At 36.4% G+C, this 20,463-nt stretch overlaps 1 protein-coding gene across 3 annotated transcripts; it reads right to left on the reverse strand.

The window, feature by feature from the left end:
* Positions 1–2,717: 2,717 nt before the first annotated feature.
* Osbp (Oxysterol binding protein) lies at positions 2,718–20,151 on the reverse strand. Of its 3 annotated transcripts, none has more exons than XM_053761115.2 (15): positions 19,910–20,151; positions 17,977–18,165; positions 16,446–16,610; positions 15,900–15,996; positions 15,537–15,705; positions 12,145–12,266; positions 11,635–11,715; positions 9,911–10,009; positions 8,875–8,989; positions 8,361–8,547; positions 7,930–8,017; positions 6,382–6,555; positions 5,207–5,395; positions 4,525–4,667; positions 2,718–4,298 (listed from the first exon to the last, which is right to left on the reverse strand). In XM_053761115.2, the coding sequence occupies exons 1-15, from the start codon at positions 20,050–20,052 to the stop codon at positions 3,947–3,949; spliced, it is 2,313 nt and encodes a 770-aa protein (XP_053617090.1). In that variant the 5' UTR covers positions 20,053–20,151; the 3' UTR covers positions 2,718–3,946. The 3 variants fall into 3 exon arrangements, with proteins under 3 accessions (XP_053617090.1, XP_053617089.1, XP_053617091.1); XM_053761114.2 differs by having other exon boundaries at positions 17,971–18,165; XM_053761116.2 differs by lacking the exon at positions 11,635–11,715 and having other exon boundaries at positions 17,971–18,165.
* Positions 20,152–20,463: the final 312 nt, after the last annotated feature.

A 20,463-nucleotide genomic window follows, 5' to 3' on the forward strand; every position in this document is an offset into this window, starting at 1 on the left:
TTTATGTAGTTTATATGTAATGTACTGCCACAGCAAACGTTTACATGGAGACCAATCATTTAACAATAACAAGCGTAAAAATATTAAAACTATTAGAAAGCATTAATTAATTTCGTTTCAATTAACTACCTGAAATGTTTTTCCTTGTAAACGTTTTCGCTATCGACTTCACCAATAAAACTCATGCATTCAGTCAAAGAAGTTCCGTGGGGCATGGGCCAGCTGTAGCGCTGACGCGGGACCCTAGTCGAACGAATGTCACGATATACTTAACGTTTAGCCGAATCTTTAATGCTATAAAAAGATTTCTTGTGTTTTAATATGATTGGTATTTAATTTTAAAGGATTTTAGTATGTTTGTGATACTAATTTTATAATCATCAGAGCCTTTTACGAAATATACATGAAATGTATCAGGCTTGAAGATTCAGTGTGTGTACCATAAGATCTAAAAATATGTCACAAAATATAATAAAGCCAAATGCTTATTTGCTAAGCGATTTGAAAGACTTAGCTTGCTCGATCGGTGTAAATATCATCGTGCATCGCGGCTCGAAACACGTATTTGGTGTTTTTGTTTCATTTTCAAAGTTTGATAACGTTCGTTAGTTTACGAATAACAATAAAAATGGCGGCACACGTATTGTAAATATTATGTACATTAATTTCATTTTATTTGAAAGAGGTACATGTTTTCAATCATTATAGCATTTGTTTGTCGAGTCATTGCATTGAAAGGACGAGCTCATATCAAAGGTATAGAAATATTATTTATTATTTCTTTCCCTTGTAAAATATGTAAATAATTGTGCAGAAAAATTATTGGATTTTTTTTAAAGTTTAGTAAATCTAAATACTAGGAGTTGCGGAAAAACGATCTCTGGGTTTAGCTAGAAAACGTAAACGGAAGCGAGACGTTCGCTGTGAAACTGAGCTGTCCATACGACCGCTATTCAAACAGCGTGCACTAAAAGTTTATAAAACCCTTTTATTAAAACAAAAATGCGTAATAATTTTTATTTAAGGGATTTAATATCGAATCGATGCTGCCTCATGATTTTACTATAAGCTGTTTCAATAAGTCAAAAGCATTGTTTGCTGTTAGAAGTCGTCGCCGAATTAATATTTTCACGACCTTGAATAAAAGTGACGTATCGGCGTATTTCTCTTTCTATCAAACATTGAAATATTTTTATTGCAGTAATGCTAGCAATTCTATTAAATATCTTATTGGCATATATGGCATATATTTTTAAAGTATGAATGTGCATTTTTTGCAATGCAAATTACCTTATATAAAACAATTAGAAACTGGAGTGGAGCGATTTAGAAAAGCTATTTGGCAAAGTGTAAATGTATAAATAAATTAATACTGACATATAAGTTTTTAAAGTTGTCTCATTATCTGATTAAACCAAAGAACACTTTCAGGATACATCTGTTTTGTTGTTACTAAAATACGAAAACTTTTTTATTCAGGGAATGAGACAATTTGCCTGTATCATAATATGTATGGGGATAATATATGAGAATTATTTATCTGCTTTACATCTGTTTATTGTGAATACCTACATATAATTTTACTCTGTTCTTTAATATTTTAAGTACGTTTATTACCCGTAGTACTGCTGTAAGTGTAACAATTATTAATTTATCATCATTTTTACATGTCTATAATACTAATGAGGCCAGCAGCGATGCTAACATCCCAACTATTATTATGCAATTTAAATTGACGTGGAATATCTTGAAATACATTTATCCAGCGGTTGCTACCCACTACTTCTTTATGTGTTTCATTAGTATTATAACATTAATGGGGATAATAATTTAATTCTTAATGTTTAGTGCCTCTCAAATAGCTTCATTGAATATCCCGTTGAACTAAGGCAATACAATTTCTTGTGGTACGCTCAGGAGAACTAGGCGTGTAGATGACGAGCAACAAACTAATCTATTATATACATATAGAAATATACCTACTTTGCATTTACAATACATCTTTTTACATTAAATTTCATTGAAATTAATATGCTAGGAACAGAGTAAACATGTGTATGTAAATTTTAACTGTAAATTATTTGTTTATTAAACAATATTATAACCAACTGCAATTTACAGTTATGTACTTTTTCACTGTTTCCGTTTTCTAAATAAAAATGTTGAAAATATTGTTTCTTTTATTTACGATATCTTTCTCCTTGCATCTATATTTTAGACTTCTATTGGTCACCTAATTTTATCTTTGATGTACAGCTCTAATTTGGTTGGGCTGGATGACAAATATGTTGCAAAAGCTATTTATTATTGTTTTCACATACATGCAAGGGGAAAAGTGTGTTCTTATTTCAATTGCATATAACTACCCTGTAAATGGGATTTGACGCTAGGCTAGCATATTTTCGACGTGGACACTTCCTTCATAATGGTTTCTAGTCTTCCCAGTGCTGGCCTATACAAGGCTATATCCGGCTAGACCTAGGTGCAGTCTGTTGGTTTTTTGGCAACATTTTAAAACGTCAGGTACCGTGTGATTTATTGTTTGATTAAAAAGTCCGGTTTAAATAAAACTGATGTAGGTACATAAATTACTGCCAGCCGTCAAAGAACGGCTCCACCTAGGACTATCCCAAATATAGGGTCTAACCTAACTGTAGCTTTACTTATCAAGAATATTGGGAGATATTTTTAGAACTTGTAGTAAGGAAAAAGTGATATAAAGTATTGCGCAATAATATTTTATTTTTATAATAATCATCAACATGATACAGATGTTATGGCTTTGTATTCAAATATTATTCTATTATTATAATAAAAATATTAACAAATTATCTTACATCCACTTGAAAATGTACACTTTGTAATAGATCTTACAAAATATTCTAGAGCGCTACAAGTTGTTATCAAGAGCTAATCAGTCGCCGATCTCCGTCCACTGAATACAACAACAATACTCCCGTAATACGTGATTACACTTTGATATCAACTTGTATATTTTTTAACACTTACATTGCTCCTACCATAAGGCATTAAAGATAGTTTTACGATTTTGTCATTTAGCTATTCGGACGTAAAGAGCTACTTTTAATGCCCGCTATAGACATTCAATATTTTGTCATTTTCTAGATTAGTAGCGTGACGAAGCTTTACAAAATGAAATCTGTTATTAAAGCACCTGACATTTCAAAAGATGGAGACAGCGATGACCCGCGGGAGTGGGACCGAGTGCGCTGGACACGCGACACTGTCGGTCTCAGTCGTTACAGCATCTCTAGTACTGACCAAATAGTGTCTTTCTCACACATTATTTTATTAGTCTACAAAAGCACTTACGATTTTTTCAAACATGAATCGAGTAAAACCCAAGCACAATTTCTCCAAAATGTTACAGCGTACGTTAGCGAGTCAGTGAGAATAATTTCGTTGTACGTAACCGTTCGGTTCGTTTCGTATATTCCGCAAAGCAATTTGGAAATTAGGCCACGACGGTCCGCGGAGATCGCGACGGGACGATTCAATTATTTTATATAAATAATATTTACAACTTCACCGAGGCATAAAAACAATTTTGACGTACAAAATAAATAACATGGAATGAGTACAGAGGATTGAAACGTATTCACACGACGAGTTAGTATGTACACTGAGAAGTGTCGTAAAAAGCTCTAGTTCTTCAGTCTTAATTTTGAGACATCGAGTCTATTCGAGGTTCAAGTATATTTTAAGATGATTTCTCGATGAATACTCGAGAAAGCTTCAAGACATTAAATATAATAACTGAATTGAAAGTATTGCATTTTTTCATAAAATTTCATCTTAAATAAAACAAGTTTAAACTAAGTCAGAAAGCTCGTCCGAAGAAGACTCGAGGACCTCGATTCCCACTCGAGCGTGGGTCGCGTCTCGCAGACTAAGAACGGGCGTTTTACAACATTCCGTCAGCCGGCTAGAAGATGTCGGGGCAGTCGCTCCAGTCCTGGCGCTCCTTGCACTGCCAGTAGCGGTGGTTGTAGAGGTGGCGCAGGCTGGGGGCGCCGGGCTCCGCGGCGCGGCTGAACCACGTGGGCGCGGGCGCGGCGGGCGCCGGCCCCCCCCCGCCCGCCGCTGCCTCCGCCGCCGCCTCCTGCTGACGCCGCTTGGCGCGCTGCTTCTCCTCGAGGCGCAGCTTCTCCGTGTTGGCCTCGTCCCAGAGCCCCTCCTCCATGAGTCGCTGGTCGGGCCGCAGCCGCGAGTCCGTGGGCGCCACGCCCGCCTCGTGCTCGTTCAGCTGCGCCGCCAGCAGCGTGAAGTGGTACCATCTGAAATACGACAACAGTATAAACATAGGTCGGATAGATAGTATATAATACGGATAGGTAATAAATGTAAATATATGTACGCAAACTTGACAATGTATTTTTATACACAACATAAAAAACAATATATTTACAACATTACAAAACAATTATTACAAATAAATTATTAATTTATAATGAGCAAAAATATCGTCACAAAGTGGTATAGACACGAGTGGAGCGCACGCACTTGTCGGAGTCCGACGGCGCGGGCACGCGCTCCCAGGCCAGACAGAACTTGCCGGTCTTGCAGACGGTGTTGTCGGGCGACGCCGACGTCACGGGCGCCACCTCCACCTTGCTGTCCCAGAACCCTTGCAGCACATACCGCGGCTGGAACGTGAGTTATTTATTTACAAACTTTTATTTAGTTTCCCCGTGTCCCGAAACTTGAAGATTTTATTACAGATAAGACTGTCTGTAATCAAATCTTGCAAGTTAAATACCTACTTCCACTTGTCTTACAGAATTGAAATTTCGCATGTCGCTTTGTTTTCCATGAAAATGCATTATTATGATCTCTCTGACATCAATAAAAGCTTGTGGCAAAAATGTCATTTATATAAAAACCAACAAGACATTCCGGTTTGAGCTAAGCTGTCTGCTGTTTCTAGCCAGAACAGAAGAAATTCGGTTAGAAATCAAAATAATACTGAGTCAATATTGATTAATAGAGGCACATAATAACAGACAGCCTGCCAACGGAAACAAGCAATATAATCGGAGAAATCATAATGTCAACTGAGTAAATCCCATATAACAAATGGGGGCTCATGCGCGTATGAAAAATCAGAGGTGTAACAGATTTAACGTGTTAAACTTATTATGTTTTTGAGTCCTTACATGTGTGCCTACTTGTAAAATACACTCACCACGCCCTCAGGATCCTTGATAATGCCGGTGACCTTCCTCTGCGTGTCCTTACTGAAGTAGCTGTAGGGCTGGTACTTGAGATGGGCCACGTAGCCCTTCGCCGGGCCCGCTTCTCCCACGATGTCCATGTCCCCGTGGTTGTCCACCCACAACTTGCCCACGATTATGTTGTGCACGGTCGTCGTCACCTGGTGGAGAAAGTGGCATACATCATATGGCCTTCGTGACGTGTCGCCGGGGAACCACTTGCATCCGTTGAAGGAAAACATCGTGAGGAAACCTGCAGTATTTTTTTTCTCTGAATACAGTATACGTTAATATTATCAAACTACATATTACATATATTAAATGTCAGCTTACTTGGTACTTATGTATATACAGTTCAATTTGTCAAAACATTCACGACGAATGCGATTATGCAGCGTGTAGTTTCCGTCCTAGAATAGGACAACTCCATATTCTCGCGTGGATATCGTACGAGGCGACTAAGGACAAAATACCTTGGCATTGGCGAACTTGCTGCTGGCGTCGTAGACTAAACAGGTCGCTGCATCCAGTGTGTGGAAGCCATAAGACTAAAGGAGCAACCTCATCAGCAGACGATCGAAATAATAGGGTGTACCCTGTCCCAGCGATAGCGGCTGCCGTTGCTGAAGTCCAGCGTGGGGTAGACCATGGGATGGATGACGATGAACTGTCCGCGGAAGTAGCTCTGGTACGAGAAGTCCTGCTGCAGCACCCAGCCCGCCGCGCCCTCGCAGTGGTGGCTGGACGTCGGCGGGTGGTGGATCACCTGCCGCCACTAACTGGTTACAACCGGTTTTGCACGACCGATGCTGCCTTTTGAACGTTTCCTACCTGCATATCGGTTTTTTTTTCTTACTGGTACCCAAACGCCTTGACCCTCCTTGAATTTTGAATTTCGATGTTATTTTTTCGTATCGTGGCCCTACCTTCCTCCGGCCGGCAATATGGAGCGAACTTTCAATGACTGAACTCAACCACGAAAAGCTTCCCAAACGCCCTGTGAAGACTATAATTTTTTTTCTTCTCCGTCCGGATTGTTCCTATTGTGTAACACTGCTACACAAGGGGAACAACGGGACAACCATGCAATCGAGAAGCGCTTTCCAAACACCAAAATCTTAGAATTGGAAATGTAGTATTCCCGTACCTTCCTCCACATGTACTTGTTGCCGGAGGCGGAGAACATGGCGGAGGCGGAGCCCAGCGGCACGACCTGCAGATACTTGCCCCGGAACTTGGTGGTCATAGTGAACTCCTGCCAGCACTGCCAGCCCGCCTGGCCCTCGCAGAACTGCGCCACCATCGGCGGGTGGTGCGACACCTATTCCAATTTTGAATTTCATAATTTTTACTTTTTTGTTAAGAATAGAATGTGCCAGAAGAGTGAGTAACAGATACTATTACAAACGAATTGACGATCTTCAATAATTTGAAACAAAAATGTCCACAATCACTTTTAAATTGTTGATCGCGTTAAATTAATTAACAATTAGTTATCAAATGTCAGTAATGACAACAGCAAAAAATATTTAGCAAACATAAGACAATACTATTTATTCTAATTAAAAATTTTTTTGAATAATTGAAAAGAAAGAAATAATAACATGTATTATTTTCATACGTATTATACGTTGCTAACACATATTAACCTATTTAACATAAATTCACACTTACATTGAGAACATTCGCAAAGCAGTAATATTAAGCTAGGGTGCAGGGAGAGGCGAGTGCTGGAAGGAAGTAAGCAGGATTGCAGGTAGGAACAGTGCAAGAAAATAAAAAATAAAAAAATATTACGAAAGGATTATACAATATAAAAACAAAATCCAGAATATATACTTAGGTGATATAAATTAATACAGGTTGTTAAGATAAACACCCTTCTGCCTAAACCAGATATACTGAACTCTAATATATAAAAGTAAAATAATGAAGAATATTAGAACGTATTTTTTCCCATTGCCCCGGTCTCTGCTGATGTGTACGGCGCGTGACAGGTGTCTTTGGATTATAACTAATGATGGTTTGAATAAAAAATAATTTCTTTATCAGTAACTGATTTGAGCACTCATGATACTGAGCCTATAGTCGGTGTTTAGACTATAATCCATATTTAATTATTTAATTGCATTAAAAACCAAAACTAAAACGATAAAAAAATACAGATAAAATAAAAATAACTTAGATGTAATACATTATTATGTAGTTTAATTTAATTGCATTCCAAGATAAGGCAAGGCATTTATTACATTTATGAAAATGTAGTCTCGTTGGCAAAATCATAAGATTAATTGGAATTATGTTTAAACATCAGTTCATGAGTATAATGATATGAAAGTTCTAAGGGCTTACGCTCAGTGTTACCCCAAAATGTCTGATGCAAAAACAACCAAATAGATTACTATTGCGCCGGACTTTTCGAGAGCAAATGAGGAACCGGAATACTGAGTTAATCTCACATCTGTACGAACAAAGTAGCACCACATCACATATTTTACAAAGTAGCATGTAACCCCACATTTACACTCAGCCGCTGCCGGAAATATTACCCTAAATACTTCTGCGGCAATAACGACGCGTGTGAGCATTTACACTCAGCCTTCATATTCTTATTCTCTCTCTCTCTCTTCTTCTATTTATCGACTCGCAAAAATGAGTGACGTCGATCTTGTCGACGTTGCCGGTGTACACTCGCCTGCTCAGAGATGGCGCGCCAGCCGAGGTCGGCCATGCGGTCGCACTCGTACGTCTCGCCCAGCAGCGGGTTGAACGGCTTGTTGGTTCTGCGGGGACCAGGTTTTATTATTTTTTTTTATTTAGAAATCATTTTTTCACAGTGTTGAATATACATTACAGAAAATGAATAAAATAAATATGTTATCATATTTATATATTATAAAGTTAAAATTTTTATGAAGATAAAATTATGACCGTTTGATCGGAGAGTGTTTGATGATAGTATCATCATCATCAACCTATAGCAGTCATAGGACATAGGCTTCTTCCAAGGTGCGACAGTGTTGTCGGTTTTGGGTTTTACAGTCTCATCCAGTCGTACCTTGCGACCTTTCGCAAGTCATCACGCAATCTAACCGGAGAGCAGCCACCAGCTGTAGACCGCTGTACCTGCAGGAGGTGGTGGCGTACGAGGACACGGTGAAGGCGGCCACGTGGGCCAGCTGCTGCGCGGGGTCGGAGAACTGCGCGGCCTTGTCCAGGATGTACGAGTACTCGTAGTCTTCCACCAGCCGCTGCAGCATGGACAGCGGCTCGCTGAAGTTCACTGGGATCGGGATTTTCGATAGCTCCTTGCCTGCAAGTTCGATTGCCTACAATTTATTTCTGTGTTTCTCGTGTACGATCGTTGATACATATTTTTTTTCATTTCTCATGCTTAGAAAGTTTGACATTAAAAATATAAGTTGCAAATAATTTGTACTAATTGTCAAACTTTCAACGGCTAAGTCGCTGAGCCGATTTTGATGAAATTTGAATATATGTATAGGCTACCGCGGGCTGAGAGAAAATCAACAGCTAGTGAGTTTATAAATGTACATGTCAGTCATGTCAGAAGGCTTTAGGTGACTCGAATAAAATCTGACAACAATGTCAGCACTCGATAAGAAGAATGTGCAGTTACCTATGCAGTTCTTCATGATGGACCAGAGACTGAGCGGGTAGTTGGGTTTGTCGGGCACGCGCGCGCGCCGCGGGTGTCCGTCCACCGCCGGCGTCGGCACTTGCGATATGTGCGGCTACGGGGAACACATCAAAATCAATATATATATAAAATTCTTCCGTTACTGAGTGACTGACTGACTGATAGACAAGGTACAGCCGAAACTACTGGGCATAGGAAGCTGAAATTTGGCATGTAGGTTCCCTGGGGAATGTAGGGGAGCACTAAGAAGGCATTTCTTGAAATTCCCACGGAAAACGGATTTTTACTCACATACGAAGTTGTGGGTGAAAGCTAGTTTACAATATAAGTATACATATTGCCAAACTGTTCTGATACGTACGATTTGGTTCAATAAATATTAGAAACACAGCTCTGGGATGGCATAACTAGTTGTGCATACTAGGTCCATGCGGAAAGGTGAAAAAAAATGCTAACGCCAGCGTATTGACCGCAAGGGGCGTTGGAGTTGTGCCGGTTTGTTTTCAAACAAAAATTGACTTCTTCATTTAATTTTATTTTTTTATTTTACTTCTTCAATCAAGCAATCATTTAATTTCTAGCGACCATTATGGAACAGCCTTTAAAATGTATTTGTTATAGGCAAAAAACCATAGACTTCGTCATATCTTTTGTTTCGCTCTTACAAGAAAGTTCTAAATGCGTATTAGATGTATAGAAATGCATATACATTAGAAGAAACGGGACAGCTAATATATTTTGTCCCTCATCCGTGTACCCGGTTTTATAACGCTTTGTATGAGCCGGGAAGTTGTATGGAAATGTTTTAACCCATTTGGCTACACTAACTCTTCATCTTTAGTTTTATCTTTGTTTTCAGTCTACATTAATCCACTGCGGTCTTCCGTTTTAGCGCCACTTGCTTAGGTTCTGTGCCGGTCTCATCCTTCGCTTTCGTTAATTTCGTATGTGTTAAAAACAATTTACCCAAGATTTAACAGAACAATTCCTTAAATTATAATTAAATCGTACTTACCCATATTTTGATTTGTGTGGCAGCAGGCGCCTTAGAAGCGGTCGCCTCAGGTCCACCCATGGCCGCCTCTGCTCGCTCCTTGTCTTCCAAGAATAAAACCTAAAACACGTATTCTATTAAACAACTGTATTCTACTAGCTTTCGACTTCACCTGCGTGAATTTCCCGCGGGAAGTTTTTTCCGAAATAAAGTACCTATGAACTTCTAGTTATTCCAATAACATTGGATAAGTGGATAAAGCGTGAAGTCTCAAACTCACTGTCAAATTTACAATATTACTTTATTTGTGTTGTGATGTAATAATTGTCTTTTTTAAACTGAAACAAATACCTATTTTTGTCTTTTCTTCACAATGATGATTCTGAACAATTGACGGGAATAACTACGTGAAACGAGTTTTATCTTTTACTCAGAATCGACTAATCGACAGTATTAAAGTTGAAGTTTTCTTACGACAAACATAAGTAATTGAAGGAAAGTAAGCATATTGTATCGCGCAGTTCTAGTCTAGAGCTATATTGACTCTAAACTAGAATACATAGATAGACATAAAACAAAAATTACACGAGTCAATTAACACAAAACGAAAGTATGAAAGCAACAAACCTATAACAACGGAGATACAAAAACTAATGGACATCTGACCAAATACATCGACAAGGTCATTAGCAAAGTGCTTCACTGTTATATATTGTTTGTGACAATTAGAACTAATAGATATGATATTAGTTTAATATATTGTTTTTGAGATTATGCCAAATTTTAATTTCAATTAATTAATTATTTGCAATAAGCTGAACCCGCTGCTTCGTTCCCATTGAAACTTCAGGGAGGTGGATAACCTTCGGATATCTCTTCATGAATGTGGCTTCCATAAAATATAAGTTTTAAAATAATACCGAAACAAATAAAAAACGTTGGCAGCCAGTACTAAAAAAAAGTGTATATATATATTTTATCAAAGTATTTGCTTCTATTCACTTGTACAATGGATTCAAGTAAACAATAAGAACAATGGCTTTGTTCAATATTTATAGTCCTAAGCGTCACTGGAACTGATCAGATTATTAAGGAAGGCCATTTATATTTAAATGTGGTCAAATAAACCACATATCAAGATTATAATATATTGAAGATGTGGTGGTCGTGTGGTTAAAACGTTCGCCTGTGTAACGAAATGTCGCAGGTTCGAATCCTACTCTAGCCACATGTACACAAATCTTATTAATACATGTTTATTTCATATACTTTTTATCGCCTGCTTCCGGTATAGGAAAACATCGTGATTGAACCTGTACAGAGAGCACTCTAGTAGACTATTTCATAGTGGTCCAACTACTCAGTCCAACTAGTTGGACCCCATGGTCCAACTGTAAAGACCCATGTCTTTACTAGGGGCATTGGTTATCAGCTTTTATATGATACAATGACTTCGACCCTCAGACGTGTACGTGTGGACTATGATTAAAGATTTACACATTGAGTGCATAAATTAAAACAGCATTTGGCCCATTTTGGTTATTGCACGACGGCAGTTGCTTAATAGTAGTCTGATGTTCTACTTCAGTAGTCGTAAAATGCAACAATGAAAAATAAAAATATATTTGACCAGCATTCTAGGTTTAAATTATAGACCATAAAAATATTTCCTATGTATTTCGTTTCATCTACATTTTAAATGAATAAATTAATCTCATTAATAATTTATCAAGTTAAAGACTGACCTGTTGTGTTTCTCTCACAGTTTCACCCTCTGACTCATCGGAACTTTCTCCAGATTTTTTAACTTTATTTTTCCTATTTACCTGGAATGCGACATGAACAATGTATGTATATGAATGATTCAAATATAGCACTATCACTGTAACACTTTAATATGCAACATTGAGTTAGTTGCACTGCTGTTATTACTGCAATGACCTTGACATTGGTTTTGTTAATCATGACACAATTACATTCTGACACTAAAATGAAGCAATATGACTACAGCTCAATGAAGTCAGCAGATTAACATGGGGTAAATATAAGTTAGTTATTTATTATATATTATCCAGTCTCAAGAGAAAGTTGGTCTACAAAGACACACAATATGACCTCATCATATGTGTGAACTTTGGACCTGGAGGTCTATTCAAACTAAATTGGCTAAACATAACAAGTAAATTCCTACAAACATTTGAATACCAATAACTAAATACAAAACAAAAAAATAATCAGTTTTATATCACACTTACAGGCACTTTCATTACAAATGAAGTCTTATCATCTCTGGATGTGGACACTCCTTCCTCCATGGCATCAAAGAACTCATGGTCTTCATCCTCAGTTTCGTTGCCTTGTCCAGCCCCGGTGCCACCTGTTCAACAAATACATTATACATTTAATATAATAATAAAAATACTGTTGACGGAATATGTGAGGATTATAATGGAATATATATATATACAAATCACACAGATTGAGTTAACCCCAAAGTAAGTTCGAAACTAGTGTTATGGAGTACTAACCTAACAATATTTTATAATACATATTAGATAAACATCCAAAACCCAGGTCCATACTAGAAAGATCATTTTCCATATCAACCTGATCAGTGATCGAACCCAGGTAGCAGTCCGGCATGATAATCATTAGGTCATAAAAATTTGAGATCTAAGCTCAACAGATACCTATTTGAAGAGTTTGTCTAATTATGATAGCTAATTTAAAAATCTGTTAGTAGAGGCTAGCTGGTAAGTAAACGAACAGTTTTAATATTTGCCTACTATATCTAATTTTCTGACTCTAATGTGTATAATAAAAAATTTTACAATGGAAAATATATAAATATTCTAAATCATAAAACATTTTCTACATTTCTAATTGGTCTGACTTTTGCTATCACCGTCTAGATAGATAGAACACTAACAAAAGTTTATACAAACTGCTTAAACCATGAATTACATTGCAAGTTACTAGCAACAACTATGTACAATGACTACATTCAATGAGTGAATGCCGATTCACACTATTGGTAGAAGAAAACTAGACACACTAAAGTAATATAACAATGATTTACTTTGTGACCACAGCCTTAAAAATCAACAGCATTTTACTACATCTAAAGACAAACAAATTTGATGTTTACGTAAACAGATGATAAAATGTGATGAGTAATATTTTGTTGTACAACAAATGATGAGGCTTACATATAAACAAGCTGATAAAGTACATGGCAAAACCAAATTTGTAAACAATCATTATGTTATTATTTATTAGACTTTATTGAAACTACATAATTTAGGTGGAAATTGTGAAAAATAACATTTATATCTATTAAACAGTGTTGAACCAATTTTTGAATATAGCTCCAAATACCTAATTTGCTTTGCTGGAAAACTGTTTCAACATAATGCACTTTCATATCCATACTTGGGTATTAAAAAAATAAACCACAATGTATTTGGATTAATAGTGAACATTACAGAAATTGAAATTTAAAATTAAATGTATATGTAACATGGTTCTATTATTAACTAGTTACTTTTTAAAATAATAAATAAAGCAAATAAATAAAAATGAATACCTGTCCACTGAGAAAAAATATTTGTATAATAATTGTACCATTCATAAACAGTATTCATTTCTTGGTGGTTACCCAAATAGATGTTACCTACAACAGGAAATAATAACTGTGACATTGTAGGTATTTGTAGGTCGCTATTTTACAAGTTTTCTGCTACAGAAATTGTTCATGACAGCATAAAGCAGTGAAAACAGATCACTATTTAAAAAATAGACATTCCTTTATAGTATAATAATAGGTGTATTGTTGTGCTTAGCATATAAACACAGTTTACGTTATATGAATTAATAAAAAATATTTACAACACTAGTCCACTAAATCTGGTTTTATACTTGTTGAATGTGAGATGATTATGTACATGATGCAAAGAAATCGTTCAGAACCCGGATGATGCATGAGGAGTGCTGTGTTCTAACATTTTTTGCACAACCTTTGATCTAGACACACATGCATGCCAAAACCAGCCAAAGGGATAACTTGACCCCACTTACCGCCCATGATGTATTGAAATGATGTATCATTCAATTTGTCATTGAATATAACCTAAAGCACATAATATTTATAACCGATCCGAAATCACAACATACACAAGGCCAAGATCACAATCACTGGGAACGAGACCATACGGGAACTCTTAGCAAACGAACTGCCAAAAGACAACATTGCGGACGCGTCAGACGAGACGATAATTAAATAAACGAACACAAAATATTCTACCAATTACTATTGCTATGCATAGTAGCAGGCAGAGCAACCTTGATATCGTGTAATAAACTCAAAAAATATCTACGAAAAAGGGAACGACAATGGGCTGTCTCAAAACGTCTTACGTACCGAAATGGAGTGTTTTTATTGAATAATCATTTTTACTAATTGATTTAGCACTTTTTTTGGATTTGTAGCACTAATAACACGTTAAAAATTTTAAAAACTGTCCATTCAACAATCCAATTTATTTTCGTTCGATTTTTACAGCCGTCATCCACCAAACCAACCATTTACGATCGTGCGTTCCGTTTTAAGTAAAGAGAAAGTAGTCTCCAGAAAGTATATAAGACGTTATTGTTTTAAGAATCGATAGTATACAAATATACAACTTGGCTGGAAATAATGATGCATTAAAAAAATTTAAGTAGTTCACAGATATCATAGTTTTGCAGCATTGGAATGTTGTGTTTTTCTTATGTGTAATTTTACTTGAACATAAATGTTGCGTAGTGCCACAATCTGGTTACGTAGTTATAAGTTTTAAATTTAATTTTTAGTTTAGGTATGGTACCCGCAGAAAACCAGCGTCATGGCCTAGCCACGACACATGCTGAGTGGGGGCCACTTTGGTGCATGCTTTAATTCCGGATTGTATTATCAACTTACTTTTAATTGTCATTATGTACCAAATAAATTATTTTTCTTTCTTTTCTTTAAAACATATGTAAAGCATTTAAACTTATCTTTTGTCAAAGTGGTAAATAAATCGAAAAACAAAATTTGTATTAAGAAAATATGTGATACGGAACGTTTAGAGATCTGTCAAACTGAGTGTCTGTCATAGAGGTAGGTACATGGAATGTGCACCATCGATGTAGAGTAGTATAGTGTGCACACAAAAATCATAAAAATAATATTTAAATTATTCAGGGTTGTGGGATTTTTCCTCACCTCATTTATTCCTCACTTTCAACACAAAAGGACAAATTTTGTTTTGTTGTCTGCTATAAAATAACGATTTATTAGTTTGAAATAGTGAATTTTCTTTGTATTTCAATCTAATTAAAAAAACATCCTAGTTTTGTTTTCTTACAGCTAATGCTTAAGTGCTGTACAGTCGTCCGCACCCGGTATGGTTGTTCATGCGCCGTATTAGACACGAGTTTAAAATAAACCTCATGCTTGATGTGCTCTTGACTGTACTCACAATGAAAGCATACTGCTTACAATGAAAACATTTCTTATAACATTTTTCTATCATCTGAGCATTTTCCAGGTTGCTTCAAAGTCGGGGGCATGATCCGTTAATTTTCTGTAATGTTTATGTGAACTTGGACAAACGTAGGTACCGACCTTGAGAGGGGGTGCTGCGGCCGGTCACGGTCTTCTCGAGGTTATCGTGTTGCAGCGCGAGCTGCTCCACGATCTCTTGCAGCCTCATCTTCTGCTCCCTCTCGTGTTGTAGAGCGCGACTCATCCGAGCACTCGATGCGGCCGCCGCGCTCATAAATTCTGAACATGCCTGTTGGAAAATATGAGGATTTTGCAATGGTAAGGTTTTTAAATACATCATGCTCCTATGTCTAATGAAAATGGATAGTTAACTGTCCTTTGCTTATATCCACGATCTAGAAGCCTAGAAGCCTATTCGTATATTTACTTTCTTTATATCAAAAGTGTTTGATGAATATTAGCAACGTAAGGTTGTATACTCACATTCATCATAGCATTGCACGATATCCTAAACAGCGTAGCTCGTTCAGACACCTGTTTGGTGGTGTCAGTGGGCGGTATCTCCAAGTCGACTAGCGACCTGCACAATACAAAAAAAATATTCTTTACAGCTGGTCTACTCTCGCCCACTCTACAGTACTTTCCTCTGAATTTGCAAATGTTATCATTGTAGTTAGGTTTGATTGTATACAATCAAATGCATGACAAATTACGGCGATAAGTTTTATTGCTGTATAATTAATTTATCTTCAAATCGTCGTGTACTGTTATGCAGGTGGTCTACATACAACGTCGCTTCAAGGTCGGTGCCGACCTACAATTCTGCAGCACATTAGGCCGTTATATTCGTTAACCACCAATCTACAACAACCAAGGTGGTGGGTCGCGGCCCATACTCCTTATCCATCCATAGGGAAGTCCAGTACCCATACTCCTTATCCAGCCCCGGCATTGGATCACAGTCAAAGAATTTATTCAGAAATAAGGCCTTTACATATTTTCAAATGAATACTCTCCAAAGCTACAAACCTCTGCAGAGCGGCGCCGTGGCGCGCCACGAGCTCGGAGCAGGTGCGCAGATCGTGGAAGCGCGCGGCCAGCTCACGCGCGTCCTCGCCTTCGCCCTCGGGCCCGCGCGCCGCCGCCGTCCCCGACGACATCTGGTCTTCGTCCTCGTCCGATTCCTGAGCTCTTCTGTCGTCGACGATATTATAACGATTAGAATTTTTATTTAATATTAGTTTAAAATACAATACAAATATACGTTTTATCTGTACGAAACATTAAAGGCACAAGGCAGACTTATTACAAAAGTGTTAATAACTTAACATAATTAGATATTAAAATTTCCTTGATTTTTCATACTTCCATCGATTTATACAAATTTTGTTTATAATATTTGCTAATGTGCATAACATTACCAAATAAGTACATTAACATAATCAGAAAGAAATATATTAATTACATTCATATTAAGATGTAAATTCTCATTATATTTACAAGTTAGTAAGTGACAAGCTACAGCGGTGAGGCTAAAGGTTATATAATTAGGTAATAAATAAAAATTATTTTATAGCTACTTAAGATTATGAATTAACAAAACTATAACAATGTATCTCTCATTCAATTATTCTTCAACTAAATGTGCCCCGGGACTTTGCTCCCGAAGCAATTCCGAGATAAAAACTAACCTGTGTGTTAGTCCAGATTATATTCTACCCATGTACCAACTTCATAACAATCCATCCAGTAGATGCATGAAAGAGTAACAAACATACACACATACATCCTCACAAACTTTCGCATTTATACTATTAGTAGGATTAAATATTAATTCATTTCAATTACAACAATAATAATAATAACATTAACTGAAAAACATAAAATAGACACTTAACTAAACAAAATTAGAACCCTCCAGTTAAAGTAATTTAATTGGCTTCTGCCTACTATATAAGCATTAAAACTATGAATAGATTTATAAAATAGTAGAAATTGCATTTGTATTTAAACTTTTAGCGAGAGTTTTAAATCATTATCAGATAACCAATTTCATAGTAAACATTTTATTTCTCACCAAACCTTTCTTGGTGTTAATCCGCCATATTGATTTTATAATGACACCACATAGCCTATGTCACCGGGGTAATGTAAGGAATCATACCTGACACATTCACATTGTTATCTGATAAGGCGTGAAACTCACATACATACAATACATTCTGAAAACATTACAATCCCTTTTTTGGAGAGCCATGTAAAAAAAATAATTAATTACTAGAGCTATAAACGCGTTTGTAATATTTTCAAGGTTGTCAACAGTTAATGAACATAATTTTAACACTCTTGGTTTGAGAGTATTTTTGCTAATATTTAACAATATTTTCCATAATTCATCATAATCCATATTCCAGAAGTGATGCCTAATTAAGTAAGCATGCTTGAGGTGTTAGTAATAACTTTCCGAAAAAGTAAATAGTACCTAAAAAGTTTTAGTAGAAGAAAGTGTATGTGGCCCTCAACCAGCACCTGAAAATCAACATTTTGGACTAACACTAACATAGCTTTCGCCTTGGCCAGCTCCAGTGAGGTCACCCAGCTCTGGCGCTCCACTTCATTGTGCGCGCGGATGTGGAAAGTCTGCGTTCCTCCATTACTGATCACAAACGTGCAAGAGTCCGCTGTGTGGATCAACGCTCCGAGCAGGGAAATTGTGCCTCGGCATGTGTGCGCCATCTCCGCCTGGTTCCTGAAAATATTTCAAAATAGTATTATTTGGATTTGCAATAGAACTTTCAACACTGCCTGATATAGACGCCAATTGCAAAAAGCTGCCATTTATGTAATTTCTCAAAAAAAATAGCAACTTTTAGACCTCTTTTTATTACTACCTAATTTTTTTTATAAATCTTCATGATAAAAATGGTATGAAGATTTATACAACATCTAACACAAGCTCCTCTTGTCTTAACTAAGATAAATTTAATAGACATTCATTTGTTCAAGTTCAAAGCTCAACTTTGATTCAATACTTAATTAGAATTTGTGATTTATCTAGCTAGTAATGTGTAATATATTTACAAAAATATCAATAAGTGATGTACATATTAATAATTCTACCTAAAATGTACAATGATTTGAAAACACAGGATATGATACAATGATTTGATTGTGTTGCACATATAGTTTATTATAACATATAAAACATCAAGCTCATTAATATATCAAAATACAACATTACTACACACAATGTTTGTGTAATAACTATGAAATTAGATAATAACATTCACATTTATTTATGGCATTGTCCTTTTGGGGAGTGGAGCATATGAAAATGGTGATGAATGAAATAAGGATTTTTTCATTATTAATATAATCTGGCCTCAGTAATTACTATAGAGAAATCTTATACATATCAGTGTTTGACATACTATTGATAGGCCTTACATGTTTTATTGTGTAAGTAGCTTTTGCCCACAGCTTTGCCAGCATTTATTTCGCTCATAACTGATTGTCAACACCTTATATAGATATTTAAACAGATTATAGATAACAATATATTGTAAATAAATAAATATCACACTGATTGAGCTAGCCCCAACTAAGTTCGAGACTTGTGTTATGGGATACTAACTCCATGATACTATATTTTATAACAAATACATTGTATAGATAAATGTCCATGACCCGTGGCATCAGAAAATTATCATTTACCATCATGACCCGACCGGGGATCGAACCCGGGACCTCAGTTCAGAGGCAATCTCACTTTACCACTGCACTACCAAGGTCGAGGAGGTTGATTGTGATGAATCCTATACCAGATTTTGAAAACCACATCCAATACCATCCTTTGCATGATGCGTGAATAAACATATGGTGGACAGAAAGACAAAAATTCTAAAAACATGCTTAGGTTAGCCAAACAAAGAACCCCCATAACTATTTTTCTTTTATATCTATTATGTACAGACAAAGTTCACTTATTATAGTTATATGATTCTCAAATAATTTGAATAATTTTGTATTACTTCGACCTTGAAGGAGTTTATAACATGCAATAATGAACTCATAATGATCTCAGAGACTATAAAAAAATTGTATCATTTGTCTGTACTCAAGTACCCACTTAATAAAAATTTCGATAAAACCTCTTAACAGAACATTAAAACAGGATCATATAGTGTACAAAACACTATTTAGGTTAGCTTGAAAATAGTAACCATTTTACACCTAATGGAAAACTAAATACTCTTCTTAACAAGTTTAGACCTCGATATAATTACATAGTTTCAAGGCGATATAATTACATCTTTCCAATTAGAACCTCATCATAAACCAAGGAAAACATCGCTGCGTCATAACGAAACATATCGTAAAAGAAAATCAATGATTTTAATCGAGCTTAACATGTTTCAGAGTTTCAATGAAAGGATATGAAGTGATTTTGTTATGAAATAAGCAAGGGCAAGCAAACAACAAACTGTATTTACCTGTAGTAAGATAACAATCCATTTGATAGAACGAACCATCTTCGTTGATAACCCTTCAGGTAATTGGTCCATTTAAAAAGCCACCCCATCTTCTCTGGGTCACCTACAATAGGCTGACCCTTAGGCGCAATCGCATCAGACATTTTCTTTATTTATATCCCAAAAACTAAAGAGAAAACCATAATATGAGAATTCATCAGCCACGTCCGTCGTCCACCACCATTATCAAATCATCGACTTCATAAATAGATAAAAAAGTAGGTTGAATTCAATTACTATTTTCACGCTGAAACAGATAATTAGCTGACATTGACAAAAGTATTGTTGTTGAAGTTATTGTTGCTGTGCTGCCGTTTTCAATTTGAGGCAGGCGTTGACAACCCCTTCACAGTTGGCCGGTTGGTGTTTAGAAATGAGTTTAGGTACTGTGTGATTTGCTGTGTAGAGCGTGAACTGATGCTTGCTTGGCTGTGACTTAGATAGCCTTGCTGATAGCCTTACTGCGCGTACTGGAATAATGTGATCATTTGGCAAAAAATTGGAATAGGGCATAT

The sequence above is a fragment of the Plodia interpunctella genome, chromosome 21 (assembly GCF_027563975.2).
Source record: "Plodia interpunctella isolate USDA-ARS_2022_Savannah chromosome 21, ilPloInte3.2, whole genome shotgun sequence".
Lineage (NCBI taxonomy): Eukaryota > Metazoa > Arthropoda > Insecta > Lepidoptera > Pyralidae > Plodia > Plodia interpunctella.

Coding starts and splice junctions, on each gene's coding strand:
- Osbp (XM_053761114.2), bottom strand. CDS start 20,052: ATGTCTGATGCGATTGCGCCTAAGGGTCAGCCTATTGTAGGTGACCCA. Junction 6,556..7,929: donor GGCGCGCCATCTCTGAGCAG/GCGAGTGTACAC, acceptor AAATTGGAATAG/GTGTCGCACCACCCGCCGAT. Junction 4,299..4,524: donor GCGCCGTCGGACTCCGACAA/GTGCGTGCGCTC, acceptor GTCGTATTTCAG/ATGGTACCACTTCACGCTGC.